The sequence below is a fragment of the Acinonyx jubatus genome, chromosome B1 (assembly GCF_027475565.1).
Source record: "Acinonyx jubatus isolate Ajub_Pintada_27869175 chromosome B1, VMU_Ajub_asm_v1.0, whole genome shotgun sequence".
Taxonomy (NCBI): domain Eukaryota; kingdom Metazoa; phylum Chordata; class Mammalia; order Carnivora; family Felidae; genus Acinonyx; species Acinonyx jubatus.
The window spans coordinates 196,681,644-196,696,189 of record NC_069382.1 but is presented as its reverse complement, the minus strand read 5'-3'; the positions used below and the strand labels follow the sequence as shown (position 1 = coordinate 196,696,189).

The following is a 14,546-nucleotide window of genomic DNA, read 5'->3' as shown; positions in this document are numbered from 1 at the left end:
ATTCGTTCGCTCACTCGTTCATTCACTCACTCGCTCATTCACTCGTTCATTCACTCACTCATTCAACGCATACTTCTGGAGAGCCTCCTGCATGCTGAGCTCTGATTCCAGGCCCAGGGGATACAGTGAGAAGCAAAACAGACCCAGGCCCTGCTTGTTTGGAACCCGCGTGGTTTGTCACGTGGGAAACAACAGTGAGGCAGAGCAAGGGGACCAGGGGAGCAGAGTCATGCTGTCAGGGGGCAGTGCCGCATGGGGTTAGGCTAGCACAGTGCTGGGGGCTGGGGGGCTGGGGGGCTGGGTCCAGACTCACCACAGCCAGTCCAGCTGTGGACCTTGACCAGGTTAATGCTGTTTTCTCGTCTTGGCCATGTGACTGTTGCTAGCACTCGGCCTCTTTGTGCCTCAGTTTCCTCATCTGTGACACGGGGCCACATCACCTACCTCGTAGGGCAGTTGTGCCGATTAGTGAAAGGTGACAGGAGTCACCTGGATGTAGGTGCCATTAGCTGTCAGTCTAGACCCTATCTTAAGGCTTTGTCACCCTGTGGCTGGGAGGGCACCTCCACCAAATTGAAGGCCTGGGCCTCCCCTGGAGGAATATGGGTGCTGGAGGGGCTGTTAGCTCATCATGGCGCCCCCGCGAACCAGGAAACCAGCCCCGGCCTGGCCAGGCGGGCACAGAGGCCTGGAGGGACCGCCGTCACCTCCACGGGGCACAGAGCTAGCAGTGTGAGTGACCAGTGCTGTGCTAGGCCGGGGACGGCATAGGGGAGCCACTGATCTTTATAACGGCCCGTTTTTCAGGGTGCGGTCCTCAGATCCTCTTCCAGAGTCACCTGGGAGTGTGGACGGAACATCCAGTGTCCTTGGTCCCACCATGCGCCTCCTTGTGCCCCGAGCTCTGGGCTCCCCAGGGACCTGCCTTTTGAAACGCGCGCCCCGGGCAACTGAGGCTCACTGACGTTTGCAGCCGGTGGCCTACGGGTTGCTCCGGTGATGTGGTCTCCTCTTGATAAGGACAGTAGTACATCCAAACTACTCAAGGTGTGGTCGCCTGGGAGCATCACCTGGGAGCTTGTGAGAAATGCAAATCAGAGTCTCCGGGGGGCGGGCCCAGGACTCTCGGCCTTAACAAGCTTCTGTGGCCGCCAGTCTGAGAAGCGCTGGGTCAGTGTTGGGAATGGCAGGGCCACCTGGCGATGAGCAGGTGCGCGGCCCAGGCGGGGAGTCCCCGGCAAACGCTGGTTTGCCATTTGAGTGCCCAGGCAGGGACGCCAGCCTCTCTCTCTCTCCGCTAACCCCGTTTCCCTCTTCCCAGGGTCCCAGGTGATGGTGGTTTACACGGAAGACAAGCTGAGCCCCGCAACACTGGTTAGCACGGCGGAGCCCGGAGCGGCGCCTGCTGGCTGGTGGGTGTGAACCGAGGGATCTCCGCGTCTCAAGCCAAGAGGAAGCATGTCTAAGAAGGGCCGGAGCAAGGGCGAGAGGCCCGAGATGGAGACTGATGCCGTGCAAATGGCTAACGAGGAGCTGCGGGCCAAGCTCACTAGCATCCAGATCGAGTTCCAGCAGGAAAAGAGCAAGGTGGGGGGGGGTGCGGGCCTCCCAGCTCCACAGATGGGGCGCTCGCCCTGGTGGACAATACTCCCCTCCGCTCTGAGTGGAGGCTGTGTTCCCGGGCTGGGGCTGGGGACGGGCACTCGACCTCTGAGCCTCAGCTTGTCCCTTGTTAAAACGGGTATAACGTCAGTGGTGGTACCACCGGGATTCCACTCCTGGCCCCGTCGCGTCTCTCTATGACCTCGGACCAGCTACGTTACTCTCCGCGCGGTAATCTCCCTCGCCTGCGAGATGGGGTCACGGCGGTACCACCCGAGGGGCCGCCTGTGGTTGGGAGTTAGGAGGCGAGGGTATTAAAGAGTTTGCAGCAGGGTCTGGCTCTGTGACGGGGCACCGGAGCTCTGGTGGGGCGAGACTGAGCTTTGGGGCCGCTCAGCACCATCACCAGGTGGGTGCCAGGCCGGCCATGCGCATCCAGTTAGAGCGCGGCTGTGACAGGCACCCTGTCACAATGGAGGAGCGCGGGCTTTCTCACCACACAGACTTGGCTTTAAACTTCCGCTTGGCCCCTGACTGGCTCCGTGCCCTCGGACAGGTGACATAAAGCCTCCAGGAAGAACCTGTTTTTTCCCGTCTGCAACGCAGCGTCATCATAACCGGCCAGTTCCGTGTCCTAAAGATGCAGTGTCACGGATACAACAAAAAGCCCGTCGGTGTTCTCGCTCGGGTGGTTTGAGGGCAGAGCGGGCTGGGGCTCTGTGGTGTCCGTGGGAGAAGAGAAGGGGGGATGGGAGCTTGCTCCCGGGTAGCCTGAGTGGCCGAGGGTCTGGGCTGTTCTGGGTAGGATGGGGGAGGTTATACCCACATCTGCAGTTGGTATGTCTTCCAGCACCGGGGCCCCGGGAGGGGACAGCCAGGGTATGGCTGCAGGTGTCCTGTCTTATTGAGAGCTGGGCCTCGGCAGCGGCGGTGGGGGTGCTGGTTGGGGGTCCAGCCCCCAGGTGGGGAGCGGAGCTGGGGCCTGGGCCCCGACTCGGCCCCTGGCTCGGGACAGCGACATGGAGAGCAGAGGCAGAGTCCAGGGCCTGGGGGATGAAGGCTGGGCTCCTGGAGCTTGGGGACAGGTGTGCCCCTTCCCATCCACAGACACTCAGCATTCCAGGCCTGCAGCCGTCACCGGCACGGCTGCCCGAGGTGCCGGGCTGGCCACACTTTGTGTAGCTCGGGCGGGATTCACCTGCTGGGATCCCTTGGGGCTGGCACGTCCCACCCAGAAGCAGCGACGGTGGCTGTGGTTGCCGGGAAGCCGCACGGCCAAGGTCATTCTGCCAGGGCTCCACCACCTAATTCGCCTTGAGGTCCGGGGGCAAAGCCATGTAACTGCCCATGCCTCCGTTTTCCCATTTGTTACGTGGGGTCCTCTGATGTGCCCGCCCCCCTGGGTTGTCGGCAGACTGGATGGGACAGTCACACACACGTGCTGCCCGTCACACGCAGTCACACGGCAGTTGGCTGACATTTATTACGTGTCTACTGTGCAGGTCACAGCAGATGCCTCGGAGGGCCTCCTGACCCTGGCAGTGACCTGCGCGGTCAGGGGCGGATTTCTCCAGTTTACAGGTCAGAGAGGAGAGGTGACTCTGCCCAGGTGCGTTAGCTTGCTGGGGCCACTGTGACGAAGCACCACGGACTGGGCGGCTTAAAAATTCCAAAGAACTTCTTCCGGAGGTTGGCAGTCATGGGTCAAGGTGTGGGCAGGTGGGTTTCTCCAGAGGCCTCACTCCTTGGCCTGTAGATGGCTGGCCATCTTCTCCCCATGTCCTCACATGGCCGTCCCCCTGTGTGCCTGTGTCCTGATAAGGATACCGGTCATAACAGGCCAGGGCCCACCTACATGACCTCATTTAACTTCTTTTAAGATTTCACATCTTCTAAGATTCTCTCTCCAATTATAGTCACATTCTGAGGTCCCGGGGGTTGGGACTTCCACATGAGAATTTTGGGGACACACCTCAGCCCATCCCACAGCAGGTCCACACAGGTGTAGGTGGTGGCACTGGGCTGGGAGCCAGGCCTTGCCCGTCACCTGGCCGCCTCCCTGCTGGACACGCCCGGCTGCCTGTGTTCTCAGCCCGGCCATCCACGTGGCCCCTCGGGAGGGCTTTCCCCGTGTCGCCGCTGGGGGAGCTCCTGTCCTCAGAGAATTCCGCACGGGGCTTACTGGCTGGTAGGAGAAACATAAATATAAAGTTTACAGTCGCATTTAAACAGTATTTTTATATGATCTCATAAAACTGTTGTCGATGCCCCAGTTGAAGCATTGTTTTCCCGGAGGATCGCCGTTGAGCAGGGGCAGATGAGGGGACGTGGTAAATGTCTCTGTGGATTCATTCATTCACTGAACAGCCTGTACCATTGTTCCGTGCTGTGCGGAACGGCACAGGGGCAAGGGGGCCCGAGTAGGCTTCGCAGAGGCCATTTGGAGCCGGCTCTTTTTTAAGGCTTTTGCCGGTGCTCCCACAGTCCTGTGAGCACCCCGGTCGCCAGTCAGGGGTGCCAAGGCCCGTGGGGCGAAGTCCCTGCCTTGCTGGCCAGCCCTGCGGTGGGCAGGGGCAAAGCAGGGAGATTACGGTTAGGAGACGGCTGCCGCGGTCGGGCGGTGGGACCAGGGTGGCTGCAGGGAGTGGACGAAGTGGCCAGGCCTGGAAATGGGGAGCCAGCCCTGACAGATCGGACGAAGGGCAGGGTGGAAGGGGACAGAGACAGGGGGAGGCCGGCTTCGCCATTCCGGCTGCAGTGGCAGGTGGTGCTGGCTCAGAGGCTTTTCTGCACCGGCCCCTCCCTCCTCCTCCAGGGCGTGGTCCCTCCCTGTCATTTTGCTCCTGTCTTATATGCAGCCAGGTGCTCGTCTGTGCTGCTGTGCCGCCAGACTTGGGAGTGCCTTGGAGGCAGCTGGCGGGTAGAGTGCTGGCACGCTTTAGACCTGCTCAGCGCTAAGGAGTCGGGAGCAGGTGCTCTGTGCACAGCCCGGGCCAACGCAGCCTCGCTCTGCTCTGCTCGGGTCGTGGCACCTGGGCTCGACCCTCGGCTCCTCTGCGACTCGGCAGGGCCTTCCCACTCGACCCCGTCTTCCATCCGCGTCTCTGCCCTAAACACCTGTCTCAGCAGGCCCGACCTCCCCCAGGCTGCCCTGCGCACACCTCTGCTCCCCTCCGCACCCCTTCCTTCTTTTTCACCTGTGAGCAAACTTCCCTTTATCCACTCAGTGCTTTGGGTTTTCCTCCTCCCAAGTCCTCCCGGGCAGCTGCTGATGTCCCTGTTTCACAGTCAAGGTTCCTCAGAGAAGCATGGAACCAATAGGAAATTGTGTGTGTGTGTGTGTGTGTGTGTGTGTGTGTGTGTGTGTGTGTGTATGGGTGGAGAGTGGGAGGGAGACACATTTTTTTTTTAAGAAGTTGGCTCACATGGTTACAGAGGCTGGCAAATATGAACTTTGCAGAGCAGAGGCAGCAGCTGGAAATTTCAGCAAGAGTGCATGTTGCAGTCTTGTGTCTTGAAGCAGCCTGGAGGCTAAATTCCTCTCTCGTTGAGGAGCTCAGCCTTTTCACTCGAGGCCATCGACTGATTGGGTGAGGCCCACCCACATTATGTAGGGTCAGCTGGTTTACTCAAGGTCTGCCGACTTAAATATGAATCACTTCTTTAAAAACTTTCACAACATACAGATGGGTGTCTCGCCAAATGAATTGGTACCACAGCCCTGCCGACTTGACACGCACCATTCACCATCGTGGGGCTCAGTAATTACGCATCCGTGCAGGCTTGGGATGCAACCGACCCCTGTCGGCAATAACCAGGGAAGTCGGGACAGCGTTGCCTCCTGGGAAGGACAATGCCAGAAGCAAATATTAGTCCCTCGCTGGGGGCAAGCACGTTAAATGTTTAAAGTTCTGGCTTCCCGGCATTGAGTCCGCTAGGAAAAGACTCCCAGTCCCAGCCCAGGGAGGGGGAGGCCCGGGACTGACAGGTTCTCCCGTCTTGTTTCTGAGATCACGAGTGTTTGATGTAAGGAGATGCTGACTTTGTGTCTTTGCCTGGCTTACTTTTTGCTTCTTTCTCCGCTGTCAGAAGGATTTATCCATACCAAGGGACACTGTAAAACTCCTCACCTGACATTAATTTCAAAATGCGGGCATGCCATAAACAGCGTAGGCCGGGGAAAATGTTGGCCACCTTCCGCAGAAGTCGCGCGTGTCTTCTGTGAGGTACAATTGGTTCCCGTTCTCTGGAGACTGGTGTGATATAGAAAGCAAACGGACTGTAAAGGGTTCCTGCCCAGTATGTGTTTTTGTGGGATACTTGAAAAGGGGCGAATATGGCGTTTTGGAGCATCTTAAGCAAATACTCCCTGGGCACATTCTACAAGCCATGGTTCAAATTTTGCTGATTAGACGGATGCGCTCAGGCTGGGTTGGCAGCCGGGCATCTGAGGAACATGGCTCTGGGGCCAGGGGCCTGGGGGTGAGCCGGGCTCTGTCCCCTGGCAGCCCCTCCCCCCGGGCAGGTCTCGGAGGCATCTCTGAGCCTCCACTGCCTCCCGGCAACACAGTCACCTCCCTCCTGGGACCCCCTAGGGATTAATGTGGGGGATGCTGTGGAGCCCCCAGCCCGCGGAGGGGACAGGTCAGCGAGGCTGGTTGCCCTCCACTGCCCCTCTCTGCCTCCATCTGCTCTGTTTTCCCTGTGCCCACGGTCCAGTGCACGGGCACTGAAAAGGTACTTCTGGTGTCAAAATGTGCCCATCTTTGGTGACTGACGCTATCTGCTTATGTGTCTTGTGACCAGTCCCCGAATTGGAAGGGATGTCAAAGGCCTGACTGCCCTCGCCGGCATCCGCAGGTGGCTTTCCACCTCTAGCGAAATTCCCAAGAAAACAGTAGCAAGTAAAGAAGCAGGTGGGGCTGCTGGGGGTCAGGACCACAGGGGTGGCAGGCGAGGGAACTGGGGTGGGGGTGGGGGACCCGGCGAGGGTCTCGGGGGCCCTCCCGCACAACGGGGCGCGGGGAGGTGGCGGCCGGGCCTGGCCGGCTCCCCCAGCTCCGACCCTGACCCGTGTCCCCGTCGCTCGGGCTGCAGGTGGGCAAACTGCGCGAGCGGCTGCAGGAGGCCAAGCTGGAGCGCGAGCAGGAGCAGCGGCGGCACACCGCTTACATCTCGGAGCTCAGGGCCAAGCTGCACGAAGAGAAGACCAAGGAGCTGCAGGCGCTGCGCGAGGTGCTCATCCGGCAGCACGAGCAGGAGGCGGCGCGCACCGCCAAGATCAAGGAGGGCGAGCTGCAGCGGCTGCAGGCCACGCTGAACGTGCTGCGGGACGGCGCGGCCGACAAGGTCAAGACGGCGCTCCTGGCCGAGGCGCGCGACGAGGCGCGCAGGGCCTTCGACGGCGAGCGCCAGCGGCTGCAGCAGGAAATCCTGGAGCTCAAGGCTTCGCGCAAGCAGGCCGAGGAGGCGCTCAGCAACTGCATGCAGGCCGACAAGACCAAGGCGGCGGACCTGCGCGCTGCCTACCAGGCGCACCAGGACGAGGTGCACCGCATCAAGCGCGAGTGCGAGCGGGACATCCGCAGGCTGGTACGTGCTGCCTGCGCCCCCTCCCGGCTGGCGTGCGTGCCTGCACCCTTTTCTTCCCGCCCGTCCGCCCGTGCGCATCCTCTCCTTTGTGCCTTCTTCCCTGTCCGGCTTGCATGCATGCGTTCCTTCCTGTGTGTGTGCGGTAAACGCCGCGTTTTGAGGACCCGCCGTGCGTCAGGCACGGTTCTAGCACGGGGCTTCTAGCAAAGCCCCTGCCGTCCTCGTGGTGGTAAAGGGAAGTTGGGCAGGTAGAATTCTTCTCGCTGGGTGTGGGATCCTTGGTCCTTCTTGGAACAGCTCAGAACCACTAGTTTCTGTAAAATGGGGTTAATAGGTTGACGGCCAAGGTTGTGGTAAAAAAACAAACAAACAAAAAAAAAACGACCGTGGAAGCTTATCAAAGTGCTGGGCATTTATTTATTTATTTACTCATTTAATTACTAAACTGGAGCGTGCTTATACCTCCAGGTAAGATGTGGTAGGTAGGGACAGGCCAGCCAGTCTGTTGCAACAACTGGGGAAAGCCATAAATTGCAAGCGATCTCATCTTATCTTGTCTTATCTTGTCTATTTTAAGTTTATTTTGAGAGAGACACAGGCGACACAAGCGGGGGAGGGGCAGAGAGAGAGGGGGAGAGAGGATCCCAAGCAGGCTCCGTGCTGTCAGTGCAGAGCCCGATGTGGGGCTTGAACCCATGAAACCGTGAGATCACAACCTGAGCCGAAACCAAGAGTTGGATGCTTAACTGACTGAGACACCCAAGCGCCCCACAAGCAATCCTGTTTTTAAAGGCTGGAGGGCTATGGAAGGCCCGAGGTCTAGAAGAGCTAAAATTTCAAAGAGAGGAGAAAGAGCCTGGCCCAGGAGAGCTGACAGTTACCAGCTGACAGCTTCTTCCTTGTGGGACATTTGTGCATCCCGAGAGCAGGCTGGGGATGGGGCTTCCCCCCAGCAAAGAGACTCCACCAGGGCTGAGACAGGTGAGCAGGGCTCTTTGCCATCTCTCATGGTCAGCATGGAAAGTGGGAAACTAAGGAGCCCCCACACGGGGGGGGCCGGTTCACACCCCAGATATTTCCTGAGTTCTGGGGTGATGCGGGAAGCCAGCGAGTCGGGGTGGAAAGGCAGAATGAAATCCCCCAGAGTCGTGTCATACTTAGGAAACAAATCTCGCCAGACGGGGGAGGGGCTGCAGCAGGCACATCACCAGTCTGCCCCTCAGGACGACCGTCAGACTTTGAGCCTGTGTGCTTCAGGAGGCTGAAAAGGCGAGCAGGCTAAGTTTCTCAGGGTAGAGTCAACAGCAGTGACAACAGTGATGTTTCCAAGAGGCATATCTTGATTATGAGGGTGCAGTGAGGCTGAAAGTTGTAAGGGTGGAAATAGATGCAACATCCAAACACTAACCACCAGAAACCTGCTCTGTATTCATGTTGAAGACCTCAAGGCAAGAAGTAATGCTACAGACAAGTAGGGGATGCCTTTTTTTAAAAATTAAAACATTTTTTAAAGTTTATTTATTTTGAGAGACACAGAGACAGCGTGAGTGGGAGAGGGGCAGAGAGAGAGGGAAAGAAAGAATCCTAAGCAGGCTCTGTGCTGCCAGTGCAGAGCCCGACATGGGGCTCGAGCTCACAAAACCGAGATCGTGTCCTGAGCTGAAACCAAGAGTCAGAGGCTTAACCAACTAAGGCACCCAGGTGCTCTGGGGACGCTTCTTAATAATAAAGGCGTCCATTTGTAATAGTACTTAATAACAAAACTTCCAAATGTGCAAAAGAAAAGCATCAAAAGTAAAAGGAGAAACAAAGCCACAGTTGTAGTTGGAGAATAAGACTCTGAGCAAATAATAGAACATATAGACAATAGATGAACAAAGACATGTAAGATTTAAACAGCATTCAGTTAACCAACTGGAGGTACACTGACAAAATATGGTATTTCAGCAGCTGCACATACTGTTCTCTTCAAGGGAACCTACACAATTTCTTTCAAAAATTGTGCTTCTTAGAGTAAAACAGATTTTAGACAAAAAGGAAGAAATGCTGAAAACCAAACATCTAAGCTTCCATCTTGAGAACAAAGAAAAAGAACAGCAAATTAATCTCTGAGAAAGCAGAATTGAGGGGCTTAATCAATAAGGAAAATCAACACATCAAAAGTTAATTAAAGTAGGTAAACTGATAAGTCCTGAGGAATACCGATGAAGGAACAGAGACAAGTCCCCCAGTGTACAGAATGTAAAAGGGGCACTACTACAGCCCCTACAGAAATTAAAGAGATAGTATGAGTACTTTCTGAACAGCATATGCCAGTGAACTAGAAATTTGGATGAAATGGGCAGATTTTTTGAATAAGTACAGCTTAACCAAACTGACACTATAAGAAATAGAAAATGTGAGTAGTCCTATAGCTGTTAAAGAAGTTAAATCTGTAATTAATAGTTTTTCCTCAATGAAAAGTCCAAGCCCAGAGACTTCACAGGTAAATTAAGTATTTAATGAAGAAATAAAACTAATTACACAGACTCTTTCAGAAAAGAGAAAAAGGGAACATATTCTAATTCATTTCATGAAGCCAGCATAACTACCTCCAAACCAGTGATATACAATAAAAGAAAAAAATTAAATAATCTTTTATAAACATAGACACAGGAGTACTAAATAAAACATTAACAAATAAAATCCAGCAATATACAGAAGGGTTAATAAACTATAACCACGTTGGGTTTATTCTAGGAACACAAAGGTTGGTTTAATATTAAAAAATCTGAATATAATTCAGCTAGTAATAGAATAAAGGAGAAAAAAAGCCATATGATCATCTTAATAGATACAGTAAAAGCATTTAGTAAAATTCAACATCACAGTATAAACTCTCAGCAAACGAGGAATAGAATAGAATTTTCTGAATCTGGTAAAGGGTTCTACAAAAAAATCTACAGGGGCGCCTGGGTGGCTCAGTCGGTTGAGCGTCCGACTTCAGCTCAGGTCGTGATCTCGTGATCTGTGAGTTTGAGCCCCACGTCAGGCTCTGTGCTGACAGCTCAGAGCCTGGAGCCTGTTCCAGATTCTGTGTCTCCCTCTCTCTCTGACCCTCCCCCTGTTCATGCTCTGTCTCCCTCTGTCTCAAAAATAAACGTTAAAAATTTTTTTAAAATAAAAAAATAAAATAAATAAAACAAAAAACAAAAAACAAAAAAATCTAACGTATAGTGATATCGAACATTTCCCAGTGAATTCAAGGACAGAACAAGGTATCCACTATCACCAGTTCTGTTCAACATTGCACTGGCTAGGACCTCAAATCTGAAAGACAATAAAAAGAAAAGTTTTAAAGATTGGGGAAAAAAGGGGGGAAACGGCCGTTATTTGCAGATGCTGTGATTGTGATGTAGAAAATCCAAGAGACGCTGCAAACTATTAGAATTAGTAAGTGAATTTATCAAAGCCTCTCAATAGAAAGTAAATATGCAAAATAAAACTGTTTCTATATATTAGCAATGTGTAATGGGAAAATGGAGCTTTACAAAAGACCATTTATAATAGAGTACGAAGACCTACGAATAAAGTCTGATGAACGTGTGTAAGCTGCAACACGCTGAAAGCTTCAAAACACGGCTGAGGAAAAATAAAGGAGACCAAAATAAATGTAGGGAGAAGCCATTTTCATGATATAAGTATCAGTACTTCCATAAATGATCTATAGATTTAGGGCAATCCCTATCACAACCCCAGCGGGTTTGTCGTTTTGTGTTTTTTTTGGTACACATTAGCAAGTGGATTCTAAACGTGATATAAAAATTTAAAGGACCCAGAGTCACAATTTTGAAGACAAAAAAGCCCAGGAAACCTCACACTACCATGTAACAAAGCTTACTGTTAAGACCAGCTGAAGCATATGTGGATGAATCCCTGAACAGGAGAGTCCCCAGGCGGCCCTATGCACGTGTGGTCACCTGGTTTAGGAAACAGGTAACATCATAGTCCAGTAAGGAAAGGGTGGTCTTTCCATGAACAGTGTTGAGGTAGGTGGGCGTCTGTAAAACAGGAACAATGATCCTTGCATCCTGCCACCCATGAATCCATAGTGATTAATTCAAGGTGGACCATAGATGTGGATGTTAGAAAGTAGACCAGTGAATTGGTTAGGTAACACAGAGCAGTATTTTCATGATCTTGGGGCAGATGACACCCCAAGAAGATTTGTGTCTTCTCGGAGTGAGAAGACACAGATACACCAGTCATATACATGCACTATTCGGAGAAGGTGGTACACTGAACTTTTGAGGAATAAATTTCGTTCATCCAAAGGCACCAAGAAAAGAGAGACAAGGCACAGATCGGGAGGAGATCGTTTCAATACGTGTTATCATAAGCCGCTTTTATTCAGATTACAAAAACAACCACGAGGCAAGAAGAAAAATAATTAAAAGGGGCAAAGAGTACTTCAAAAAGGGAAAATATACTTAAATGACAGATAAACATCTGAAGAGGTGTCCAACCTCACTGATCATCGGGGAACCACAAATAAAAATTATAACTAGATACTGCTTCATTCCCAGTAGAATGGATGCAATTAAAAAAAAAAGAGGGGTGCCCGGGTGGCTCAGTGGGTTAGGCGTCCAACTTCAGCTTGTTATGCCCAGAATTCGTGATCCCCAAAGACCACTAGGGAGCCGAGTCCGATGCAAAAGCAAAGAGCCTTTATTCGAGCTAGCTCGAGCTCAATCCCCTACCTGCACCGACGCAGCGGTGAGATACCAGGGAAAGAGAGCGAGTTTCAAAAGGACAAAGGTTTTATTGGGGCCTGGGGGCAGTTGGTGAGGTAATGGCTATGGCCTCAGCCGATTGGCTGGGGAAGGGTCCTGGGGAAGGGTCGAGTCTTGTTAGGCAGGTGAGGGGGGGGTTACTCAAGGGGAGGAGGTGTGGTCAAGGTGAAGGACACAGAACAAGATGGAGTCGGCTGGCGTAGGCCCGCCCTTTCATTCCCCCCTTGTCATGTAGCTTAGGGACCCAATCATGGGACCGGCTGCATTTATGGTGACAAGGGGAACAGAGTTTGGAGGTTTACGCAAAGTTCTGGGAACCAAGTGTCCCTGGGGTGGCTCTGGGACGTCTGATTAAGTATTGTCCCTGAGCTGGTGTCTATGATCTGCCAGGTGATGTTTTGGAGGGCGTGGGGACTCCCGGCAGCGTGAGCAATGACAAGCAGAGTTAACAGAGTTACCAATATTAGGTAGGTCAAATGCGCTGTAGCTTGAGCTTGAGCGGGTTGTGTTGGTCCCGACTGATGGCCCATCGCGTGACAACGTCCTTCCGGATCGAGGAGGGGTCCGCTGGCTGAGCGTGGGTGTGATGGACCCAGGTCGCGATGCCGTCTACCTTGAGAGCAGTGGGGGTTGTCAACACCACGATGTAGGGTCCCTTCCAGCGCGGCTCAAGAGTCTCTCGGTGGTGCCTCTTGACGTAGACCCAGTCTCCCGGCCTGTACTGATGAGGTGTCGGGATCGGGCCAGCCTCGTAGATGGCACGGAGGCGCGGCCAAATGTCCTCGTGCGCCCTCTGGAGCCCGCTCAAGGAAAGAAAAAGTTCTTGATCTTTAAACTCAGCAATAAGTTCAGCTCGAAGGCTGGGAATAACAGGGGGTGGCCTGCCAAACATGATCTCGTAGGGAGTAAAACCCAGAGTGTAAGGAGTGTTGCTAACCCGGTAAAGGGCGTACGGTAGGAGAGTCACCCAGTCCCCGCCAGTCTCCATGGTTAATTTGGTAAGGGTCTCTTTTAGGATTCTATTCATTCTTTCTACCTGTCCTGAGCTCTGGGGCCTATAAGCACAATGTAATTTCCAGTTTGCCCCCACCGTCTTGGCTACTGCCTGTGTTACCTGTGAGATAAAAGCTGGTCCATTGTCTGATCGTACCATAGCAGGAAAACCATACCTGGGTAAGATGTCTTCTAGTAGCTTCTTAGCCACCGTCTGAGCCGTTTCATGCTTGGTTGGGTATGCCTCCACCCAGCCAGAGAAGGTGTCTGTTAAATACTAAAAGATATTTAAAACCATACTTTCCTGGTTTGACTTCAGTGAAGTCGACTTCCCATTGGGCTCCCGGTCTGGTGCCTCTGAGCCTGGTTCCTTTTTTATTTGATGTGGCCCTCGCGTTGGTGAGTTGGCAGGTCTTGCAGGCAGATGCAACTTGCTCTATTTTGGTGTCCTGTTGGTGAATCTTAATTCTGGCATGTCGGATTAAGTCTTTTAATTTTCGGGCCCCCATGTGAGTAGACCGATGCATGTGCTCTAATATTGAGACTCCGAGCTGGTCTGGCAACACGAGCTCCTTGTTATGTGTATACCACCATCCCTTTATCTCCTGGGCCATAGGGAGTTTCTTGATCCGCTGTAACTCCTCCTGGGAGTATTTGGGCTGGTCTGGTAAAACTGGGTCTCCCGGGTCTGGTAGTTGTATGGTCATGGTGGGGACTGGAGTAAGGGCTACTGCCTTGGCTGCCTGGTCAGCCTTTCGATTACCTCTAGCTACTGGGTTATCAGCTTTTTGGTGCCCTTGGCAGTGGATAATGGCTAGCTTGGCAGGAAGCCATAAGGCTGTAAGCAGGTTAAGTATCTCCTGCTTATTTTTTATAGTCCGTCCTTCTGCCGTCAGTAACCCCCTCTCCTGATAAATTGCCCCATGAATATGAGCTGTGGCAAATGCATAACGGCTGTCTGTGTAGATGTTAAGCCGTTTTCCAGCTCCCAGCATCAGCGCCTTGGTGAGGGCTATGAGCTCTGCTTGCTGGGCTGACATTCCAGAGGGTAGAGCCTCCGCCCATACGGTGTCCGTTTCGGTGACCACCGCTGCACCCACATACCTGTGTCCATCTCGCACAAAGCTGCTGCCATCAGTGAACCAAGTAGCCTCAGCATCGGGGAGGGGCCGGTCGGTCAGGTCCGTCCGGAATCCATGTACTTGTTCCAGGATTCCCGCACAGTCATGTAATGGAGCACCTAGGTCAGGGTCGGGCAGCAGGGTTGCAGGATTGAGGGCTGCACTGGGGTGGAACCGCACCCGTGGAGGGTTGAGTAGGAGGCTCTGGTAATGAGTCATACGTGTATTGCTCGTCCATCTATCCGGAGGCTGTTTCAGGACCCCTTCAATGGCGTGTGGGGTCGTGATCCAGATCTCCTGTCCTAGGGTCAGTTTGTCTGCATCCTTGACTAGGAGTGCTGTCGCCGCAATAATTCTTAGGCATGGCGGCCAGCCGGCAGCCACTGGGTCTAGTTTCTTAGACAGGTAAGCCACTGGACGGTTCCAGGGGCCTAAGGCTTGAGTTAGAACCCCTTTTGCTATTCCC

General features: G+C 53.4%; 1 protein-coding gene across 15 annotated transcripts in view; it reads left to right on the top strand.

The window, feature by feature from the left end:
- JAKMIP1 (janus kinase and microtubule interacting protein 1) overlaps nt 1-14,546 on the top strand; it is a 141,155-nt gene that overhangs the window by 60,308 nt on the left and 66,301 nt on the right. For 12 of the 15 annotated variants that reach the window (XR_008296429.1, XM_053217600.1, XM_053217599.1 and 9 more), the window contains 2 exons: nt 1,322-1,587; nt 6,700-7,194. Coding sequence is in view for 14 of the 15 variants with exons in the window: in XM_053217600.1 (XP_053073575.1) it covers nt 1,459-1,587; nt 6,700-7,194 (624 nt within the window). In the remaining variant the exon portion in view is untranslated. The remainder of the gene's footprint in view (nt 1-1,321; nt 1,588-6,699; nt 7,195-14,546) is intronic. The other 3 variants (XM_053217606.1, XM_053217610.1, XM_027077727.2) reach the window with 1 other exon arrangement.